This window comes from Gouania willdenowi, chromosome 6 (genome assembly GCF_900634775.1).
Source record: "Gouania willdenowi chromosome 6, fGouWil2.1, whole genome shotgun sequence".
Classification (NCBI taxonomy): domain Eukaryota; kingdom Metazoa; phylum Chordata; class Actinopteri; order Blenniiformes; family Gobiesocidae; genus Gouania; species Gouania willdenowi.
In genome coordinates, this window is record NC_041049.1 from 57,779,740 (window position 1) to 57,803,149 (window position 23,410).

Consider the following 23,410-nt stretch of genomic DNA (forward strand, 5'->3'; position numbering starts at 1 on the left):
CTGTTATAAATAAAAGTTAGCGGAGTATTTGTAGCGAATCACTGTATGTGTGTGTCTGTCCCTTAGGCCAGTGGTTCTCAACCTTTTCAGCCCGTGACTCCCTAAATAAAGGTTCCATAGAACGGGGAGACCCCCCGTGTCTGAAGATGGCTGAACACAGACATGAACATGGAAGAACAGTCATGTGGAGACAGGGTCATCTATAAGAGCATTTAGGGGTTTGGCTTTTATTTCTAAAAAACATTTGGCTCCAAAACTAAGCCCATTTATTGCAATTTAACCATGTAGTGTTAATAAGTGTTAGTGCCAACAATTAAATAACAACACAGTTAAGTTAACTAACTAACTACTAACAAATAATATATCATTTCTGGGGTGAGCCTATTTGCTATGGTAACCTAGAAACCTGTGTGTATTTGACAAACACTGGAATTATGTTTTTAGCACATGAGAAAATTAATTTACCTCAGGCTTAATAAAGTATTTCTATTATCAGAATATTGTGCTGATGACATTATTAGAATTGTCCCAGTAATGATCAGAGTGTTTAAAATCCACAACACTTCAGAGCACAGGCACTGAGGCGTACCACAATATTTAATGTTACAATTTCTCGAATTTAATGCCCTTTTTCTCAAATGTAAAGCTTTAAGGCCTTAAATCTGGCTACATCAAATTTAATACCTTACTTTTTCAAGGATTTAAAGACCGTCTACCCTGGTTTGTGTGTACACGCGTGCCGTGCGTGCTTCCGATCACACCGCTTACGTCTCCTCCGCTGGCGGACACCACTGGTACGAGGCTCCGCAGCTACACAGGCCGCTGGGTGTAGCCACTGTAGCAATCTGAAGCTATAAGCTGCTGCATCTACCGGACTATACCTGTTTAATTTACCTAAATCTAAGATTGACTGGCGGTCGTGTACTATTTTAGAGTAATTACGCTACAGGTTCACTGAGAAATTATTAGAACTGACTGAGTTATCTGCTGTTTTATATCCGTTGCTAACGCTAACCTCTGCAGCCAACAGCCACGCAGCCAAATACACATGCATATGTCAATATATCGAGGCTGGAAAACTTCCGCGTTCATTTTCATTTATTTAATTTATTTATTACAACACTACATTACCTTGTTTCAGCTGTTGAAACAGCATGTGAATGCTTTTGGTTCAGATACTGCATCATTGAAGTCGTACTGCTGTGGTTTGCCAGGTGTTTTCTTCATTTTTGAGGATGTAATGATCCTAGACTTTAGACGTTATCTGTCGCTTACTGTCCGCCATGGCGCCAACTAATTGCAGAATGTTTGTCGCACATTGATGATGCGCTAGTGATGTGCAGTGCCTGCGCATATAGTGCGCGTCATAGGAATGTAACGATGCTTCGAGGCACAATTTTTGCCTCGAGGAATTTTTGGAATCGAGTTAATCGAGTAACCCGATGAATGGTTTCAGGCCTAGATTTATCACATGTGCAGGGCCACAGTGTCACAGGGGACCAGATGTAATGGTAGTGATTTGGTTGGTGAGTCAATTAACAGAGGCTCAGTGCTGGCCAATGCACCGTTTCTAATTGAGTGGGTAGGAGGTTTAGTGTGTGTTTTGGTGAACGTGCTTGTGCTTCATGCCCATGCAATCATCATTGCCTTATAAATCACACACACACACGCTGACTTGGTGAACAAGCCAGGTGCTCATTCATACAACTCAATGATGCAGCCGTGCTGTTGTCTCCTGGCTGTAGTTATAGTTAATAGCCAGCCATAAACAGTGATGTCAAGAACTAAAGAGCCATTACTTGCCAATACAACAGACAATCAAAGTGATGCCAACACACAAGTAGATGCAGATGTGATTCAAAGCTGTACAAATACGATCTCTACATGAGCTGTAGCTACAATGTGCTCATTTAAAACATGTGATGTTATTAGGCTTAAATAGCTTAATTTGGTTTTTATTACACTGAGAAGTCGGAAATTATGAAAACAACTTAGCTCAGTTTTACTATGCAGAGTGAAAAAGGATCTAATGTTTTCCTTCTAAAGAAGACAGAATGTGGAGCAGCACAGACTGTTTGGTATGGAATATGAAAAGAAGCAGCGCAATTTAAGTTGTTGAATGAAAATCAGTTGTTGATGTGAAGGTAGAAATTAAGAAAACAAATGTTTTTATATTTAAATAAAAATAAAATCAATAAAAATACTGGACCACAGCCATTATCAGCTGTGATTCTATCAAACACTGGGTTAATACACAGTGACATACTATAATAGACTCTTACACAACTCTAAAATAGTCGTTCTGATCGTTGAGCTGTCTAGTCGCTCTCTTAGTTTCATTCATAGAACGGCAAAGTTATATCTTCCATCAAAGAGGTCATATTTTCACTGGTGTTTTTTTATTTGTTTGTAATGAATTTTGATAATTTTTTTAATCAAAGATGGACCTTATGCCCTTGAAGATTCCATAGAATTTTGGAGGGAATCCAGATAAATACACTGATTTTGGACCAGTTTTTAAAAAAATTATAATTGGCGAAATTTGAAGAATTCATATCTCGGATCACGATTGACCAACCTTTATAAACTTCATTACCTCATTGAGTTTCATCCAGATCAGATCCAGATTAAGCAAAACAAAATTTGGCTACCCATACATTTTGACCTACTGTAGAATTATTAATGGCCCTATATATATATTTCTTCCAGGCCTTTAAAGTGTGAATGATCATGGTACCATGATCAGGGTTAGTGATCCAGATAACTGCCAATATCTGGCAAAGAGGATATTTGGTGCTTGGTGGAGGTTTGTGTTCTTGTTCCAGTTGTTTTTCATATGCATGCACATACTAATAAGAATGAAGTATTGTCCTGAAAAACTCCTCCTGTCAAACGTCTCAAAAACAAATCACCCTTTCTTTAATTGAACATTATAGAACGCTGGTTTTAATTCAATTCAATTCCGTAACAGTCACGCAATGTTCCTTAAACTAAATCTTAAACATTTTTTTTTTTTTTTTATCATTCCCCCATTCAATCTGTGTATCAAGATTATCCACTGAAAATTATTCTATTATACACTCATTACATTGGGATTCTGACAGCTGAACTATGACTGAATGAAAACGCTGCGTATGTGTGTGCTTGTTTTGCCCCGTGTGTGGATTCATTTGGGGGTTGTATGAATGTGCGTGCGTGTATATGTGTAATGTCCCATGTGGAAGTCGGCATCTTTCCATGCACGTGTGCTGTATGCATACAAATGCAAACAGTAGGCGCTGCAGGAGTTATGTGGGTCGAATTGAATACATTTTTAATGGGGCTCTGGTGAGATACAGTAAGGACAGCTGCAGCTAATCGCATTCCATCAACACAGGGGTTAAAAATAGGTCATTTTCAATAGTCATGTTTGGTCACATTATTGTAATCCCCTGCGCAAGAATCAAGATTCGCAGATTTATCACACACCTCTGTTAAGAGCCCACTGGGATGGAAGAAAATTTAATTTAATTTTCAACAGGAAAGATCAGTTATTCCTGCACTCGCCTGCAGACACACACACACATACAGACACTGCAGTATTGCCAGCAGGCCCCCATCCTAATGTATATATGTAGGCTGTCTGTGTGATTATGAATCCTCATCTTTTTGGCTGTTTATTACTGGAGAAGTAGTTGAATACTGCGTTTTGTCCTTCTGCTGCAGTTTAGCTGCAGCAGACAATGCTTGAAGCCACAGGACATGCATCACAATTAAGCTCAATGAGGGATCAAGGACTTCCCCTAATATACAGCTTCTTATATCTGAGGCTGTTTTCATATTCCTCCAAATGTGCACAAATGAATTCAATTTCACATCAAATACCGTGGCTCTAAAACAAGAGTCCACTGGGTGACATGTTGTCCCTCGCAATTTTGCATGCTATAATTGTGCCGCATCCACATTCACCAGGAGTAGTAGTTGTGTTGCTGTGCTGCAGTCCGAGTTACTGTATACGCGCTGCTGTGCTGTGTAGGAGGAAGTGCTCTGTGCAAAAGCTGCCACTACAAAAGAAACACAGAAAGTCCATTAAAAAAGTCAATGTTGAGCACAACACGTGAACTGTAAGTTGCAACCACACCTTGCTGACCTTTCTGTTCTTTGCAGTCCTTGTTGCTGATTCGTCAGGAGATGGTCGTCACCCAGAAGAAGCTCGGCGACTTCTGCGAGGCTCTGAAGCAGTACCTGAAGAATGTCTCTGCTCAGAGAGACTGCTTCCAGTAAGCTACTTCTCTCTATCTGCACAGTCTGCACCACCTCCACCTTCATCACTTTATATACTATTTTCTAACACACACAGCTGCTTTCACACATTGTTAACAACCACCTCAACCTCTCCTTCCTACGGTCTCAGCTTGTCTCTGCAATTTCACAGACTAGTTGTTTGTGAACTGAAATTACAGGGTAAGCTCTGCTTTGAGGGGGTATTTCCTCATTATCCCCACAGTGTGAACAAAAAACACATCTTTGTCTCCCAGTGTGGTTTGGATCACAGATAAACACCGCGCTGCTGTATATTCTGGGCACATTATATTGGAGTTTCATTCTTGCTGGTTACATATGCAATAGCTGATATTCGTGCTCACACTTAAAGGCTTGGGGGGTTTAATATCTGAAGAGGCATGTGGCACTGGCAGCAGAGTTAGTAATCCCTCACATGTAGATTAGAATTTTTGAAGTTTGGCAGTCAGTCAGTGAACTGGACAAAGTCAGTCTTTTGATAGACCTTGTGCCATAGAAGATTCCATTAAATTTAAGAGGGGATCCACATCACACCAACATACTGATTCTGATTCAATTTCAAAAATCGAAAAATCATTATCTCTCATAATTGGCAACATTTTCAAAAATGTAAATTTTGGTCGAAATAAAATTTGCCTCAGCTATATCGGGTTTAAAAATGGATTGGATTTTATATACTGTAGCTCTTTTTCATAGACACTCAAAGTGCTTTACAGGATTAAGGCATTATTCTTTCACCCCACACTTAGTGGTGGTAAGCTACTATTGTAGTTTACATCATCACCGCTGTTCATTCATTTTGTAATTGTTTGTCTGTTAGCCAGATTATACTGTATCAAGAGTACTTAACGGATTTTGACTAAGTTCCAACAAAAGATAGATGGAAAATTCCATAAAATTTTAGGGCTTCCAGATCAACATACTGATTCTAGATCAGTTTCAAAAATCTATAAATCTTGGTTTGTAATTGGCCAATCTTAATGCAGTTGGACTCAGTTATGTCAGGTTTGTTCCTCAATTACCCCTGAGAGTTTGATCCAAATTGGAATTGAAATGCACAGTGAACCTGCTGTATTGTTATTAATGGAGATATAAATGTATTCCAAGCCTTTAAAATGTGAATAATTATGATGTGAAGATCTCTGTTCTAGATACTGTAACTGTCAATATCTGGAAAAGAGGATATTTGTCACTCAGCAGAGGTCTGCACTGTCTGAGGGCTCTTGTTGAGATATTTGTTGAATGGTCTGTTCAGTTAGCCACCTTATCAATGGTTATTGTTCTTTTAATCACCCGTTTGTTCTTGATTTTATTGAATTGCCCACCTCTCTGGTTCTTTGTCACTCTATCGAGCAGTTCATCCAACACTCCTTCACTGACTTTCTAATCTATTCTTCTTTACCTATTCCTTTTACCAGTGACATCCTGTTCTTGCACAATTGTAAATAGACTGGTGTTTAAAAAGACTCACTTCACTACCTGACCTGTAAGAAACCAGGGTTGTACTCAGATTCAATTCCCAGGCTTAAATTTCCCTTGCTTTGCTGTTTTATAATCGCAATAACCTCTTGCTTTAAAGGAAAACATAAGAATGAAAGCCCTTAAATGCGCCTGCAGTGCTGGGTGATATCGATCCTCCTTTTGTAACTTCTGTCACCACGTTTTAATTTAACTTAGACGTTTAGGCCTCAGGAAGTCATTGCATCTGTGTAGAGTTATCGATCTTTGTAGAACCAAAGTAACATTGTGCTACACAAGACAAACCTGAAATGTTGGCAACAGTGCACTAATTTAAAACCAAGTCTGCAAATGTATTTTTAACATTTTACATCCAAGAATAAAGCCAGGTATACAATAAAGACTAAAATCTGCAATGGTTTACAAAGTGTAATACTTTTGAATTTCATTTTGTATTAAATTTGAATTCATTATTGATAGAGGACAAAATACAACAAAGTTGTTGTCCTGGCTTTTATTGTAGTAAAGTGATTATTGTTTCCTACTTTTTTTCACTGCACCCTGATTATAGTTACTGCTTTCTGTAGCAGAAATATGCATTACATGAAATACAAAGAATGAAACTGCTCTGACCTTTCACAACAACAGTTCTGAATATAGATAATACACTTGTAATCACTTAATGGATTTGTGGCCACCACACAGAAGGTTAGTGGTTATAGAAAACAATAAAAACAATAAGCTTCGATAGAGAGAAAGAAACTCCACCTCTATCGTACCTGGAGGAACAATTAAAGACTACCTTCCTCTACTGCTGAGGAATAGTGTGAAAAGTGCAGCAAACAATTCAGATTTGAACAACATAATAACACTAAAATTAAATCCACATCACTTAGGCGAATGCTCATCTGCAGTGTCATTAAATGATATGTACAGGTTCATCTGACTCTGAACCTGCACAAACTGGACATGATCTCTAAATAAGCTATAGAATATTCCCTTTTGAATGCTAATGGTAATCTTTCAGGTCTAATGATGAATAAAATGATTCATCTCATTCAAGGTCATTGGTTTGAAAGTGTTGACATTATAAGGTGTCCCTTTGTTCTTCTTTGGCTTTCTTATGTCTGTATAAACCTTTAGGAACAGTCAGTTTCAACTGAATCATTAAAGGTGCAGTCCGCAACTCTCAGATCCCTCTCTCCCCCTCCCTCCCCGCTGCTCTCTTGCCCTGCCTCCAAACTTTCAAAAGTCCCTCCCTCAGATGCGCTAACAAGCTAACGTTAGCCCAACATCAACATCACAGTAATATAACATGCTATGTTAAAAGCATATTACTGCAGCGCTTCTCTCTCTCAATGTGCACAAACCTCAGTAGAAGCAGCAACAACACAGTGTCACTTACAGCAGCTCACACGGAGGCTGCTGCGCACACACGAACAACACATGCACTACAGAGTTCTAGTGTAACAACTACAAATCAAACATAACGTAAATCAAGCAGCAGTAATTACTTTGCAAGCAGAAAAGTTGCTAATTCCATCTTCTACTACTCCAGACCATACACTGTAAAAAAAGAAGGCGCTACAGCCCCTGGAAAGGGGCGGGGCCTGTGAGCAACAGCTGTCAGAGAGTCCATCAAACACAATCCTGGCTCTGATTGGTTCTTTTTGCTCAGTCACGGTGCATTCTGGCAATCTGCCAAAGGCTGCAGGAGCAGTAGTTTCACACAAACTACTAGTTTGATGTAAAGCTGTCCTTACATAGTGACTGTTTTAGCAAATATGACAAAAAGTCACTCTTATAAGAGTTGCAGACTGCACCTTTAACAAATATTGAAGCAAGACTGAAGTCGCCTATTGAAATAGCAGTTTTAATATTATAATCCATGTGTGAAATAATGACAGAAAAGCTTAGATTGTTTATATTCAGCACCTTGCAACCTTTGTTTCATTTTTATTTTTTAAGAAATCTGCTCCTTTTTCTGTTTTTGTACCTATTTCCTGTAATTGCCCAGCTTTCTTAGACATACTTTATCTACCAGACGGTTTAATACAGTTTTTATTTTCTTTTGCTCTTCCATTGCTGTATAAAAGCTGTTTACTCAGTATTTTATTCTGCTTTGGGTACTTCAAAGTTTCCTAGTTTTTTTTTTTTTCTTCTTTTAATGTTTGTCTCTTAGTTAATGTTTAATTCTGTGGCTTTTTGTTCTACTCTAATGCATCTATTGTTCACCAACATCTCATTGACAGTGGTGTAGAAGATGTTTTCATTGTTCAGTATTTTTTGCTTCTGTGTGAAAATAATAAGTGTGTTTTAATTCATAGCTTGATGGATGGATAAGTGCCTTTAATTACTGGTATTGTGCAAAGTAAATAATCAGATTTAACACTGTCACCTCAAGGCTTATCTAATAGTGGTGTACATTGCCATGAATCTGACAATACCAGTCACGATTTGCGTGTCACGATGCTATATGTCTCGATACTAAACAAAATACAATATACATCGTGATATATCATGATATTAATAATTACAAATTTCACCTTTACAAGTATACAATTATGTGAAGTACATTGTTTTTAGACTTGCGAGAACAAGTAAATGATAACTAACTGTAATTAAAGTATCACTATTGGTCTAATGTCTGATTACATTTTTCAAAAAAGTTTAACTTTTGCTTCTACAACAGATTCTGATCGTTTTAAGTTGTGAAATTCTGAAAAGGAACCACATGCATCTATAAAAGTGCCCAGTATTCATTCATTAATTCATTTTCAGACCCACTTATTCCTGTTCAGGGTCGCGGGGGTCTGCCGGTGCCAATCTTCGGTTCTCATTGGGCGCTAGGCGGGGGTACACCCTGCGTTTTTTGAGTCTACCAATCAGTCTGCCACTCTTTGTTTCTGGCATGAACTTCCACTTGTTAATATCTGTGCGACGTAATCATAATTGCAGTGGCAGCATAGTCCTTGTTCATAATTTGACATGAATAATTGACAGTTGGTTGATGCAGTGCCACATTCCTCCTATTGCTGCTCAGTTTTACATCTGTACGGTTCACTCTTTTACTGTTGTTTGCTCTATAACATCTGGTTGGTTTATTCAGGGTTAATGGTGGTTACAATCATTTAAAGGTTATTCTATCTTCCTGCAAAGCTCACATGTAATAAACGTGGTGTCCCTGACTTTAACTGCCCCTACTATCACCACTATGTAGGACGGTACATGTACAAGCGGTCAGCGTTATGGAGGTCAATTGTGGGGTAAATTATTTATTTATTATCACTCATTAACCAGGTAAAACAGAGTGAGATAAATAAAATAAAAATCAATCTAATGGAAAGATTAATTGTGCTTGAATAAAAAAATTAATTTACACATGAATCATTTCTCGTGTCTAAATTTCCCGAATCCTATTTCAGGGTTAACCCATTTCCATTTCAGGTTACATTTTTCCATTTGGTTTCCATTTCATCATCTTTCCCTGTTTAGAACACTTTACTGGTTATTAAACTTCCTGAAATTGAACCAAAAATGCTAAATATGTTTAGTAAACTACTGTTATTAAAGGTATAGAGGGGGATTTTCCCAAAGTTTACAAATTAAATGCCCTCTCCAATGCACATGCGCAACACCCTACCTACTTCCAAGAGGGAACGCCAATTAAAGGAGTGCGAGAGAGCGTGCACAAGCCCAGTTTTCCTCGTGCACAGGCGTGCACAGGCGTGCACAGGCGAGCTTCAATAAATGACTGAAACCGTAGCTCACGAGACACATAAACACTTGTAAAGGTGCGTTCACTCCAAACGCAACTGTAGCGACTGCAGTCCCTTCAATCACCCGTGATGAGTCGCTTGAACACAATGGTGCTTTTTGTTCACTGCATCACTTAATCACTCCAGTGTTGGGGTGTGTGTGTGTGTGTGTTAACTGCTTTAATTCAAGAGGTCCTGGCTGCAGCGGAGGTCTGCAGCCTTCTCACTGTAGTGGGTGGGAGGGGCTGCTGCCTCGGCTCTACAGACAGTAAAGGACGGGGGAGTTGTCACTTGAAGTCGCTTAAAAAATTCAATTTTTTCAACTTTGAGCGACTAGGTCGCTGGGGACGAGCACATACGACGGCCTTACGTCAGAATGATTGACAATTAGGAGGACTAATAGTATCCAGAAGCCAAAATAATTTCCTCCACAATACCTTTAATTTTATATTTTATATGCTTCTGATGATTTACAAAGTTAGGATCATCCTAAAACATTATTTGTGAAACCTTTAATTATCATCAACCTGTGAATCAACCTCACGTGACTGTAGATTCTTCTGCTGTGACGTGTCACCAGGTGAACTCATCACCAGTTCAACTAACACACCAACAGGCAATACCTGTCTTTGTACCAGCGCCTCATTTGATTTGAACGGTCAAAATAATCTGAACCCACTTGTTTATGAAAATAACGTGTAAATGCCTGATGTTGTTCCAAAACATGCTTGTGAGGCATTTCTGTATCATGTTGCGGCCCAATTTAAAATAAAGATCCTTTTTGTTTCAGAAAATATATTCTGTTTTTTCCATCCATTTTCCTACTTTAGATGTATTAAGACAATAATCTTAGATGCACCCATTGTTCATCTCAGATTTAGTTTATTGGAGGAATATCTTTGTCATGTTCAAGAAGCCACATTGAGATGATTTAAACTGCTGCAAGTAGCATTCAGAAGATGTGTACACGATGCTCTTTAAGACAATATAGTGCTGAGTTGATACTAATGAGCCATTAAAAAGAACTACTGCACCATTACACCACCAACCTGCTCTGGCAATGCAATTTACTTGACTGACAGCCAAATTTAAGAGTCTTTGGTCAAAGGCAATATTTTTCTAACCTCTAAATGCCCAATTCCTTGTTTTGATCTTCTGCTGCTGTTGTTAATGCTAAGGTTTATGTTGTGTGGTCAGATCAGGTGATCTGCTGATTTGATGGTAAAGAGTGTTTGTTTTAAAATTTCTAATCAATACTTGATGGTCTCTCATCTAAGAAACATCTTTTGTTTACCACTGATATTAGACAATTGTTAGACATTGCTAGTGTTGCAATAGGCATCCTTGTGAATGAGAGAGTCCAGTTCCCCTAACTAATAATACAGTAATAATAACTATGTGACTGTGATGTCCGAGAACTCATAACCTGGCTACTCTTACGGGACTTTTGTAAAGAAATGAAGTTTTTTTAATGTCCTGGATATTTTCTCTATTGAAGACCATTACTTTTTTTGTGTTAGTGATGGTTGTGCTTTAAAGTCATAGTAGATCAACAGTTTCTAAATGCTGATCTTTGTGCGGTACAGAAAAACACATTAAAATTGGTAATTTTGCACTAAAAAAATTGATTGAGCAAAGTTTTATCTACTCATGATGGTCTTGCTTGTATTTTGACCTTCAACAATGGAAGTGCTATCCCAACATATCTGGGTTACAGATCCACCCATGACATCATTAGACGTGTGAACAAATAGCCTCTGCAGGTTATTTCCAGGACCTCATTTTTTTCAAACAAACCTCGGCACATTAATGCTCCTTTACAGGCAATAAGGTGAAACCTTTGTTTATTACTGCACCGAGCCCCTAATAAAACACCTCAATAACAGCTGACATTTACCCTGACCTGGTCACAGGCTCTTCCTGTCTGTCCTTTATGGCTGTAATTTCACTTGCCTCGTTTCATGGGTAAGTGCATTTCCATCAATAAGGCACAGCACTGTCACAAGACTACTGGTTTTTCCTTCTTCTCCTTTTTCCTTTTTAAATCATGCTTGAGCATTTCCTATCCTCTTTATTTATCTGTCATCCTTCCCGTATTGTCTACCCTTTATGCAGTTTTTATGGTTAAAGTAGGAACAGGCTTAAGTTGGCCTGTCTTGGTAAAAGGCAGGGCTGTCCCATTTCAGGGCAACTTTTTAGCCTGGCCATTGAACCCTTTTTATGCAAATTAAGAGATAAACTTTCTGCTCCCTTCATCTCTGCTACGATTAATGCTTCTTTTGTTCTGCCTTCAAATTTGGCCTATGCAGATGACGTAAATATTTTTGTTAAGAGTCAAAGTGATGTTGAATGCCTGTAGGAGACCCTCTGTATGTACGAGAGGGCCTCATCTGCAAAAGTAAACTGGGACAAAAGTGACGCTTTGCTTGTGGGGCAATGGGAGTATCAAGTGGTGCCCATGTTACCTGGTCGTCTCCAATGGGGCAAATAAGGGTTGAAAGTGCTTGGAGTTTTTCTTGGCACTGAAGGTTTTGAAAAAAAGAATTGGGATTGAGTAAGGGACAAGGTGTATGCTCGGTTATCTAAATGGAAATGGTTGATGCCCCAGTTGTCATATAGGTTGAGAGCTCTGGTTGCTTTGACTCTATGGCGCAGGCTTATTGCCCTGACACCACCAAAAGGCTTGCTTGAGGAAATACAAAGAGACATTGTTAACTTTTTCTGGTCTGGCAGGCACTGGATTCACTCCTCTGTTCTTAACCTGCCGCTGGCAGAGGTATGTTAAAATTTGGTGGATCTACAATCCAAAGTTGCTTCTTTCCGATTCAAGACTGCTCAAAGACTGTTGTACGACTTGGGTCCAAGTTGCTACAACACGACTGGCCTGTTGCTAAGGAAAGTGGGAGGTTGCTGTATGAACAGCTTGGAGGCGATGGGAAACAGTGTATTCTTTCCACATTGCGTCAAGGTGATAAACATAGGACCTTTAGCAGAGCTTGGCGAGTCGAAGTGGACTGGGTTTTTTGACCCAGGCTCTTCCCCTAAAGGCAGCTGGCGGGGCCTATACAAGTCTCCAATAGAGAAAAGGATGGCAGACCTCCAGTGGAGGATTGTACATGGGGTGATACCTACAAACAGGTATAGAGCGCACCTTGATCCCGAGCTGGGGGAGGGTTGTCTTTTTTGTTTCCAATCTGAAACTTCAGAGCACCTGTTTGCCCAATGTCCCCGGTTGGCATCACTGTTTGTTTTACTCAAGGAGTGGTTTGAGGGCCTTGGAGAATCTTTCTCTCTTGGTTTGTTCATCTTTGGGCCAAAATATAAGGTAAAAAAGAAAAACACCTAAACACTGTTAAACTGCATTGCTGTGCTGCAAAATTAGCGATATGGAAAACAAGGAAAAATAAGGCTTTGCTCAGAGGCAGTATTGAATTTTTTCCTGTCTTCAAAGGTTTACTCAATGCAAGAATAATGGAACATAATTACTATGAAATAATGAATGATGTGCACACTTTCTGTGGAGTTTGGGCTGTGCAGGTGAAACTGGTGAGCTCATACTGAACTGGTGATGTAAAATGTTTTGTTTCACACGGATGCTGTAAATCAAAGGTTAAGTAATTAGGTCTTTTTTTTGTTTTGTCATTTGCTGAGTGTTGTTTTGTAATTACCTGAAGTGGTGAAATAAGTGCATCTCTTTTCTTCTTCTTCTGCTCTTTTACATCCTCTTCTTCTGCTACAGTGTGACTGCGGTACGTCTGCCAGATGGTTTATCCTTCGTGGTCTATGAGTTTTGGGATGGAGAAGAAGAGTGGAAGAGGTGAGTTGTGGTGCTGACTCAGCACCATCTTAAACATTTTACTCATTCCAGCCTGAATTAAAAGCTCTAACTTCACTTTGAGCTGGAAACATCATTATAAAACTATTGACCCAAAGCATAAAGCTCCTATTCAGAGATGTGCCACATGTCACAAAAAGTCTGTTTAAGTGCTGATCCACTTTAACAGGATTAATTCATATTGATTTTTACCAAATACAGTGAATATTCATGTTTCTGATTAGCATCATTCAGCCATTCTCTTGCAGCAGAGTTGCTAAAGCGCTGGAATTTATTTGGTCATGATTTAGTGATGGTGCTGGTCCTGAGGAGAAGATGCTGAGGTAGCTGCTGCTGATGATCTGAGTTTCTGCTCCACTGCTCGCTCACAGCATCTCACTTCCATTAATATTTCAGCTCATACAGTAAAGGCTTGTGCTAAGCAGTGAGAGACCATGTGTGCTTCATGTAGATGTACCACAGATGTTTATCAATGCGCGTGTGTGCGAGTGTGTGTGTGTGTGTGTGTGTGTGTGTGTGTGTACATCCATCTCCTCCGTGCACCCGCATTGTATTTTTCTGTAATGTATATGAACATGATAAATGTGTTTTTTTTTTTAACTCACTGTTATATTTTTTTTGTTTGGTGTATTTTTCTGTAATGTATGTTTTTTGGAGTCATTATGTGTATTTGTGTATCTTTCTGTTGTGTTTTTGTGTAATTAGTTTTTTTGTTGCCATTGTAGTGTGATTCTTTTGTCATTTTGTGTATTTTTTGTATAAATATTTAATTTTCTGTATTTTTATGCATTTCTGTTGTAATTGTGTGTACCTTTTTATAAATAATGTTTAGTTTTTTGTTTTATTTTACTCATTTAGTATATTTTTATTATAAATAAATAAATACCGTGTGTATGCGCTCCGTGAAATGTTTGAGACGCTGATAGCCAAACTCCATAGACATTGTAGCGCCAATCAGAAAAACAACAAAACTGCGCAAAACAGAACGTAAAACTCCAAACTACATGAGTGAGTAAGTAAATTAAAGTATTATGTACAATTCGGCTGTCTTTTTAAAAAAAACAAAAATCGTTTTGTACCTTCGAACCGAGTGGTCAGAGCTTAGCTTCCATGCACGGCACCACAGAGAATCTGCAGTTTTCCAGATGGAGTATTGAAGGGGTCGAGGTCAAAACCGACTCTAGTGAAACAGCGCGTTATTGAGCAACAGTTTTATAGTTTAAACAATGGGAAATGTGTCTGCAAAAGACTCACCAGTTGCTGACGGTTTCAAATGATCTATTCAGAGAGCTCCCGTGTTTGAGAAGCTAACGATAGCATGGCACAGGAGGAAGTGGAGGAGGAGTGGCCACACACGTGACTCTTGCTCGCGTGAGGAGCTGTGCGGTGAAATAGATATAGATGGTTCGCTAGCGCCCCCTCACACCCTGAGGTCAAAAGTTGAATAGGTTTCATTTCGGTGCCGTCCAGAAGTGAAATAAAATTAAAATAAACATTTTGAAATGACCAAATTACTCCAAAATAACAGATACACACACTTGGGGTATTTGGAACCTGTTGACCAAATTTCAGGTTGAACCTGCACCGCGTCGGGGAGATATTTGCTCCACACGCACGCATGCACGCACACAGACCGTCCTTGCTTTTATAGGTAGATTACATAATTCTAATTAATGATCAACTATGAGATTGCAATTATAATTCACCTTAACCCTGGTGTGGTTTTATGTATATATATATATATATATATATACATATATATATATACGTATATATGTGTGCATTTCTCACCCTCTCCTCTCTGTTTCAGGCATCTCCAGTCTGCTCCCAACAAAGCTTTTCAGCATGTGAAGGTAGATACTCTGTGCCAGCCGGAGGCCGTGTCTTCTGTAGCTGTGCCAGGTCAGTAACAGCATATAGAGACTTCTATTTCATTCATTAGCAGCACCTTGAAGCCACAATTGTCCACATTTGTCTCTGATTCTTTACTGCAATGCTTTGGTTTTAGAGGCAGTGTTTGATTACGGATGGAAAAACAGCTGTTTTCAGGGTTGTTGTGCTTCCCTCATCGTTCAGGTCGTGGGCGTGATGTGTGTCAGTGGGTAACAGGTGTTCTGCACTTGTATGTATTGCCATCTGAAGAACAAAGTTATCTGGTCAGGAAGGGTGAGGTGTTGTGAGGACTAAAGAAGATATTAAAATGTCCACAGGAACACTCCACCAGCCCGCCTTACCACCATCCTGGATCTCAGGAACATTAACTCATTCTCACAATTCAAAGCTGGACTCAAAACCCACTTGTTTGAAATTCCACCGGACCCCCCTGCTCTATCTCTGTGTTATAGCTTCACTTTTACTGTTGTTTTTATACTATTTTAGCCTAAATTTTATTGTGGTTTTATACTATGCTGTTGGGGTTTTATTATGTACTATTAAGTGACCTTGGGTGACCTGAAAGGCGCCGATGTTCAACTAAAGAGTATTATTAAGATCATTTGCTCTAAAATAGATGTAAAACGATGAAATTGTTGCTCAAAAGTTTGTTTTCAGATCCAATGTTTGACATTCACATTGTGGGATGGGGAGTCGCAGAGATGGATACATACAGTTATTTAATTCCAATATCACGGGGAATACGAGGAACCCACTAGAACAAAAATGGCGTCAAGCTGATTATTGTCACCCTTGTCTGGCGAAGAAACAAGAAATCACGTAAAGAATGAAATAAAAACACTTCTATTCATCCTATTATGGGACTCCACATCCCACAATGGAATGCACGATAATGACAACAGTGTTTACGGTGGAGATGAAAACAAACTTTTGCATATGGATCTATGGATTTATCTAATGAAAAATGTTTGTGTCCAGCAGCTTTATTATTAACAAGAATGATTAAAAGTCGTGACAAACCAACAGAGGGCCCACTTAGGGCTTGAACTCACAACCTTTTACCCGTATGACTAAAAATACACTTACTGCCCCATTTAAACAACTGAATGAATATTCTAACTAATGCTGTGCCGATACCGATACTAGTATTGGGAGGGCCCCGATTCGGCACTAAAAGGCTGGCATCGGTATCGCTAAGTACTAATTATTAACATCCCAATGCAATTTACAGCATCAAACTCTTCTTCAAACACAGCTCCTTGTGTTTTTCTCTCTCCCTGACTCCTGATCACAGAAACACGTATGGTTACGTGTTAAGTGCATGCCGAGGCAAGCTATCGCTATTGGCCCCTTAGCTGCCGCTCTGAGCCAATCACGTGGCCACGTTTTCCTGTTGCGGAAAAACAAACAAACAAATAAACGTCCCTACACACGAGAGAAAATTTAGAAATATTTCAATATAGAAACTCCAGCAAGTGTAACAGCCACGTGTACTGTTTCTGGACTGAAGTAAAATGGGCAGTTTCAATACCACAAACCTGATTAAACATTTGATGAAAAACATTGGAAGAAAAACAGGTCATATCTTTTTTAAACACTGCGGTATCGGCACCTATCCGTATGGGCCAATGCTATTCAACTGGGTATTGGTATTGGCATCTGGACCAACAAAAAAAAAAAGAGTATAGAAACAACACTAATTCTATCACAAATGAAGTGTGCGTGTAAAAAATGAAGTGCAGTCTCTTGGAAAATTCTTGACCAAGCCATGAGTGGTTAATAGACTTTTTTCACAACAACCGGAAGTAGCACCTCCTGGTGCCGAGTAACTTCCTGTTATTGCAGGTCTAAGGGAAAATGGCTCTTATTTTTTCAACAGCGTTGCTCAACGTGCCAGCTTTTTTGTTCGTTGATGCGAAGGCAATCACAGCGGAGAATACCCAAACAAATAAACTTGATAAGGGGTATAAGTTCTTCCATGAAGAATATATCCACAGCTAGGAAGATAAGAAAAGAAGTAGCTTCGTGAACTAACTGTTATCTACAACATATGAAGTACAAACATTGTAACAAAGAAATGGAACAACTCCATTGTTAAGGCATCTGATGGTGACTGGATCCGCTGACAAAATCATCTTGAGTGAAGTGCCGGTGTAGTGTAGAATACAGATTCTGGACCCTCATCCCTCCTAACTGCTTAGATCCACCACCTCCTTTGGTCTTGGTCTGTAGGAAAAGCGTGTTTAGACAGGTACGGCTGTTTTCTTGCCCCACAAGAAAAACCAGGAACAGAACAAGAGCAACCACGCCGAGAATGAGCATTTTTGGCACTGTCTAATGCTAAAGCTATAGCCACAGGAAGTTGATGCACACCACTTCCGGTTTAAAATGCGGAAGTGTGAAAAAGGTCAATTTGACCTGCTGAATAATCAGCTAGAGTTCTAACTTGTTACCAAAAACTGAAGAAGACTTTCCACTGGAAACTGCATCATTTAAAAAGATCTGATAAGCAGTGATTTGAGGTGGTTATCCACCTCAGCTTCCCCTTGCTGTCACACTGTCTTCCATGTGCCAACTTTCTCCTCATCTCTACTCAATCTTTTTAAACCATATCTCTGTAAAAGTCTTCAGCCCTTCATTTTCCTTTGAGGCTCATTTAAACCTCTTACTGACTTGTCGTCCCTTTTGTTGCAGCCGCCTGGTGCAGTGTGAGCAGAGACTGAGCGGGAAGACATTCGACACACGCCAAGACTCCTGGACACTTCTTTCATTTTCCTTCCTCTAAACCTTGCTTTCCTTCCCCCATCACCTGCTCTCACCTTCTCCTCCCCTCTTACCCTCTACTGTTTTTGGAAGTACATGTTTACATAGTGAAAATGAATAGTGTTACTGGTGAAAATGAGTTCACAGTGCAATTTACAGCGTGAGATTCAAAGACAAATTTGCATCTCCTCCATAATGTGATTGCTGGTTCAAGATTATCTTCATGTTTTTGGTAGCTTTGAGCCATGTTGGGTGGAGTTAGTCATGTAGCAATGAGCCCAAGGTTGAGTTATTCATGTAGCAGTTATCATCTGGGTTGTTTGTTTGGGAAATGCAGCATTTTTAGACTTTTCTTTTCGCTAGATGCTTATCTGCACAGCAGTTTACCTAATATCTAATAAAGCAGGGAGATTCGACCACATGACTCTCACACCAGCCATTCTAACAAAACAAACCTGTTCTAACTAGCGGTCAGATTACCTTGCGATCTCAGGAAAACAGAAAAGTAAGATTCTGACAGCTAACAAGCTAGCTTAGTGATCTCTGTTCAGTTGAACTTGAGGCTGTAGCATTTGCCCGTAACGTTACAATTGAGTATAAGATGTGGAGTTTAAGGTTTTAGGGGTTTGCTAGCACTGGCTAGATAAGCATGCTAAAGCTAGCAAAAATGAAGTGTATTGCTTTGTTGTGAATACCAAGACAAGCAATCACCTTTTAAACAGAAGTCAAACTTATTTCATAACGTCCTAACTTGAAAATATTAATATTAGAGCCTTAGTTACATAAGTATGGCCATGAGTCACCTAAAGACACCTTATGAGCACCTAATGACCTAAAATGTTACAAATTTAACTTCAGATGATTACTAAAGCCAGTCCGAATTTTGGATTTTTTTTTTTTTTTTTTAAATATTACTATAGAGAACTCATTTCTGATTGCTTAGGGACATGAAATTTAAAACAATGTAATCAAGAACATATAAATCTGACATGCAGTAATGTCCCCAATTTCCCTATGTCTTATGTATAGACAATGAAATTGGCAATAACACGGAAGCCATAAAGTGAGATTACTTTTTACAATTTTTTTAATTTTCATAAGCATGTATGCATTTACATGGTAAAATAATGTTCCATGTGGTCACAGAATCTGATGGGTCTCAGATTTTGGTATAACACAATATTTACATTTATTGCTTGCATATACCTGTCATCGAACTGACAGAACTTGTACGTGAGCAAGTAAAAATCATTAAAGGGTAAGTACACCCCTGCCTTCTGCTGAGCTGCCACTAGGAGGGAATTTTTTTTAAAAAAGCCTTGATTATGGGCGTTACTGCTGTAGAAGTAAGACACGCCTTTCAGTAAACGCCCCCTCACCTCTGTCCCCGCACACTTATTTATAGGAGAGGCGGGGCCAACAGTTAAAGTTTCAAGAGCTTACCGTTCAACCAATAGCAAAACTCAGTTGTAATAGCCAGTGTTCAACTCCTAGTGGACAGTATACTTGACATTTTACAGCTAAATACGCAAAATTCAAATACTTTTACTAAAATGTGAAGCGTGGGACTAGGATTAATCAACAACACTACTTAATACCCAAATACACATATATTCAGCAGAAAAAAGTTGGTTTGGGGTGTACTTACTTAACTTTAAATAATAAAAAAAAAAATATATGAATAACTCACGATTAAGAATTCAATTTTATTTTATGGCACTTTGTAAATCGTTTATTTATTAATTTTAGATGTAGATTTTTAAAGGCTAGACAAACATACACTTAGGCCTTGTTTACTATGGTAGCCATGATTACACAGTTTTGTGGTCAATAGTATCTTTTCTTGCTAAAGCTGCGTCAATAGCCAAAAGGTAGAAATGTTTCTTTTGCTTTCAAGATTTTCTGTGATGTTCTAGATAACCACATTCACTCTCAACATTTATTATATATTTATTTTTCTATATCGTATGCTTCTTTATGTCCCCTTTACCCCACCCACCCACCCTCATATGTTTTTTTTTTTTAAAACAATGGCTGCTGTGAGAGTAATGTCTATAAAATGTTTACGGTGCAACAAAACCCAAATCTTTGTGAGGCTTGAGATCAAACCTAATTGCATGCAACATATCAAGGTGGTGAGATGACCAGGCCCATAGGATTACCTTTGAGTCCAAAGAATGCATACTTTGGATTCTCTTGTGTTTTTGAGCAACACTTAAGCTTCAGATGAACAAAGAATATTGGAGTGCTGGTTGATGGGGAAAAAAAAGACACCATAGTGGTCTCACTGCAGCTAACCCGGGTTGGATTGTTGCCTTCTTTTTGTGTATCACTATAGTATGGAATGGTGATAGGTAGCTTACATTAGCTGTGTGCGTCTGGTGAAGAGTGTACATATGAAAAAAAAAAAAAATGTTCTGATTTGTATTTATTGACATCTTTCGTGCAATGGTGACATGTTCGTCCATCAAAGCTGCCACTTTGATGAGCACTGCATATTTGAACAGACTGTTTCCTTCCTTCATTCAAAACACATACACTTAATCTGGATAGAACTGAAAACAAAGCCTTAAGCATACACTCAGTCACAATCATTGACACTTGAAAGATTTACACAACAATCATTTGTTAACTAACTTAACTCAGATTTTACCACTACTTTCTGTTGCATTTACATGCAGACAACCACTATCCAAATCAAATAGGGTACAACAACAAAGTTGCAAAAAAGTGAAGCTTTGAAAGTGAAACCCTGCCTAATCTGCACAATAGTTTGTTATAAAATGTATTGTCCATGAAAAAGCAGAAAGTCCACAATAATTACAACTACCATAGAGTGATAATGATATATCTGAGATTTTTCACTGCTTACGCATTACAGAGTCAAAAACCACATGAAGATGTGCAGGCGGTCAACATTTAAAGTTACTATTTTAAACTCCCAAACCAGTGTTAAACTGTTTGGGAGTTTAACACTAAGCTTTTCAGTCCTCATCACTCCTCTAGGGTGCTTTATCCCAGTGTGAGGGATGCTACCAGAGTTTAAAATATAAAACATTTTAAAATAACACTGAGTACACATACACTGTTACCATGTTCCACTGGCTAATATTAAATAGGCAGTGGCTATCCGTACGGTTGACGTATCAATATACTGACATTCTATCCATACGCAGCACCCGTATTTGGCCAGTTTAGGTCACTTTATAGGTCAATCATTGGCCAGTTTAGGTTGTGTGACTAAGACTAAACCTTACCCTAAAAATTGTTGCAATATTGGGTTATACCCTAACCCTAAGACGCTACGTACGTGTACTTCGGTAACCATACCAGTAGCACCAGGGGTTGTCTGTACGGCAACTGTACAAATAGACACTTTCAGTTAAATATAGAGGCTTAGATTTATAGAACATTACATGTAACACTGGGAGCGCTTTAAAGACACCATGACTGAGTCATTTATACCACCGTTATACTAGTGGGGGTAAACTAAATCTGTAGTCACATCTATCGTGGGGACCATCTGACAGAAGCATAGCTGCTCATCTGACCGTCACCAAGTTGATTTATTTACAATTGAACTCAGAATGTGCACATGTTAATTGTAAAATTAAGTTTCCTTTTTCTTAGATTCAGAAAGACAGTTTTTGACTTTATCTGCAGTTTAACTTTTGGCCAAACATTGGTTTAAAGTAACTTATTCCCACCAGTTAAATCTACTCCACCCACACTGTAAACCCACAACAGGTAAACAATCAGAAAGCACAATGTAAAAAGGAGTAAATGTTGTGACTTTAATATACACTATTAGAGGTGGTGCGATGATAGTATTTAGGGATAAATACATGTTTAGTTGTATATTACCTGTTTGAAAACACATTGATGATTCACTCCTTAGATAAGACTACTTTTCATGGTGCCATCACTGTTTTTCTCTACTTCTATCAGTGGATGACAGAACAGCTGTGATGTGTCAGTAATGATGTTGTGGTGGTGGTGGGTGGGTTTCAATCCAGGAAGGTTACCTTGTTTTTAGAGCAGTGGGACGCACTGAGCTGATGGAGGAACACTGCAACATGTATTACACACAGATTGAAATTTCAGGTTTAAGTGAAATTTTATTTAAAATTAAATTTGGTTATCAAAAATACTCGGCTAGAAAAAAATCTGAGTCATCAATAACAGAGGAATGTACGGTATCTATCTGCAAAAATAAGATCTGAAAAGAGATTTTGGATTTGTAAACTCCCTTGAGATTATTTTATATTTTAAAAGAAGCAAGAATGTTGTTTACATGGTTCAGATTACATATGACTTGCTTATTTACAATTTGTCTCATTCTGCACCAATACTTGGACTCACAAAGGGAGCGTAACTGATACATTTACCTTGGCTGTCGTAATTGCATTGCAGTCATGTTTTGCATACAGCTTTTAAATCTGAAGTTGAAGATTATAAATAGAAAATAGCAAGAAACATAAGCTGAAAATGACACGACAGCCTTCTTACAACCTAATGGCAATTTGGTAAAAGAATGTTAACCCATCCTGTGAAAGCGCTTTCACAGTAAACCACCTTCTCAATAGAAAGCATTTCTAAGTGACTTAGATGATGCTTTTGTGTCGTAATCGAGATAAATCACAGCGTTCGAACTCAGCTCAGTACTTTCCCATCTGCTGCATTCAGAGTTCCTTTCTGCACGGAACCTGCATCAGTTTGGTTCTGTAAACGCGGCTGCTTGTGGATAAACTGTGAGAAAATTAAACACTGTTTGCTGTTGATACATTCCTGAACGTCCCTCAAACTCTGGGGCCTGTGATTTTATCACAGAGAGAAAGAAGAGTTATGGCTTTGAAATGCACTTAAATTCCCAGGATTAAGTGGTCAAAACCCGATCAGGCAGGAATTTTGTCCACAAGTTCATTTCATGAAGTGATGTAATAAGCCAATCAGGAAGTAGCCAAAACCAGCCAAAGTCATAACTCTTCCCATCTATGGCTGTTTCTCTTGAATCCTTCAACTGAGTGCATGTCTACTGAATGTCCAGTAACTTCTTTGCTGTAGTATTATTAGGTCATGCCTTTAATGGGATTTGTGCATTTCTTACCTTCTTTCTTTTCTAGTCCTATATGAAGAGAATAAAATCTATTATATGAAAAATATATATTAGAAAAAGCATACAAGAATGAACACTTATGGCAATGTTTATTGAGATATTAATTCTTAATGTATGTTTCAGTAAAACTGCTTTCTCTTAAGTGTAGAGACTTATTGCAGGGATGCAAGTACTATTTGTTCTTTAAAGAATATCTCGTTGAAATTCTAGATGATGTAGAGTGATGCAATTCAATAAAACAATAAAATTGAACAGTGTGTGTTGGTGTCATTTGTACTTTGAAATTATGGCTCCAAGTTCTCTAAA

The 23,410-nt window shown here is 38.6% G+C and overlaps 1 protein-coding gene across 2 annotated transcripts in view; it reads left to right on the forward strand.

Annotated features, from left to right (window-relative positions):
* necab2 (N-terminal EF-hand calcium binding protein 2) overlaps positions 1-19,622 on the forward strand; it is a 149,620-nt gene extending 129,998 nt beyond the window's left edge. For both annotated transcript variants that reach the window (XM_028448836.1, XM_028448835.1), the window contains 4 exons: positions 4,147-4,259; positions 13,237-13,314; positions 15,143-15,234; positions 17,920-19,622. In XM_028448836.1, coding sequence (XP_028304637.1) covers positions 4,147-4,259; positions 13,237-13,314; positions 15,143-15,234; positions 17,920-17,948 — 312 coding nt within the window. In that variant the 3' untranslated portion in view covers positions 17,949-19,622. The remainder of the gene's footprint in view (positions 1-4,146; positions 4,260-13,236; positions 13,315-15,142; positions 15,235-17,919) is intronic.
* Positions 19,623-23,410: the final 3,788 nt, after the last annotated feature.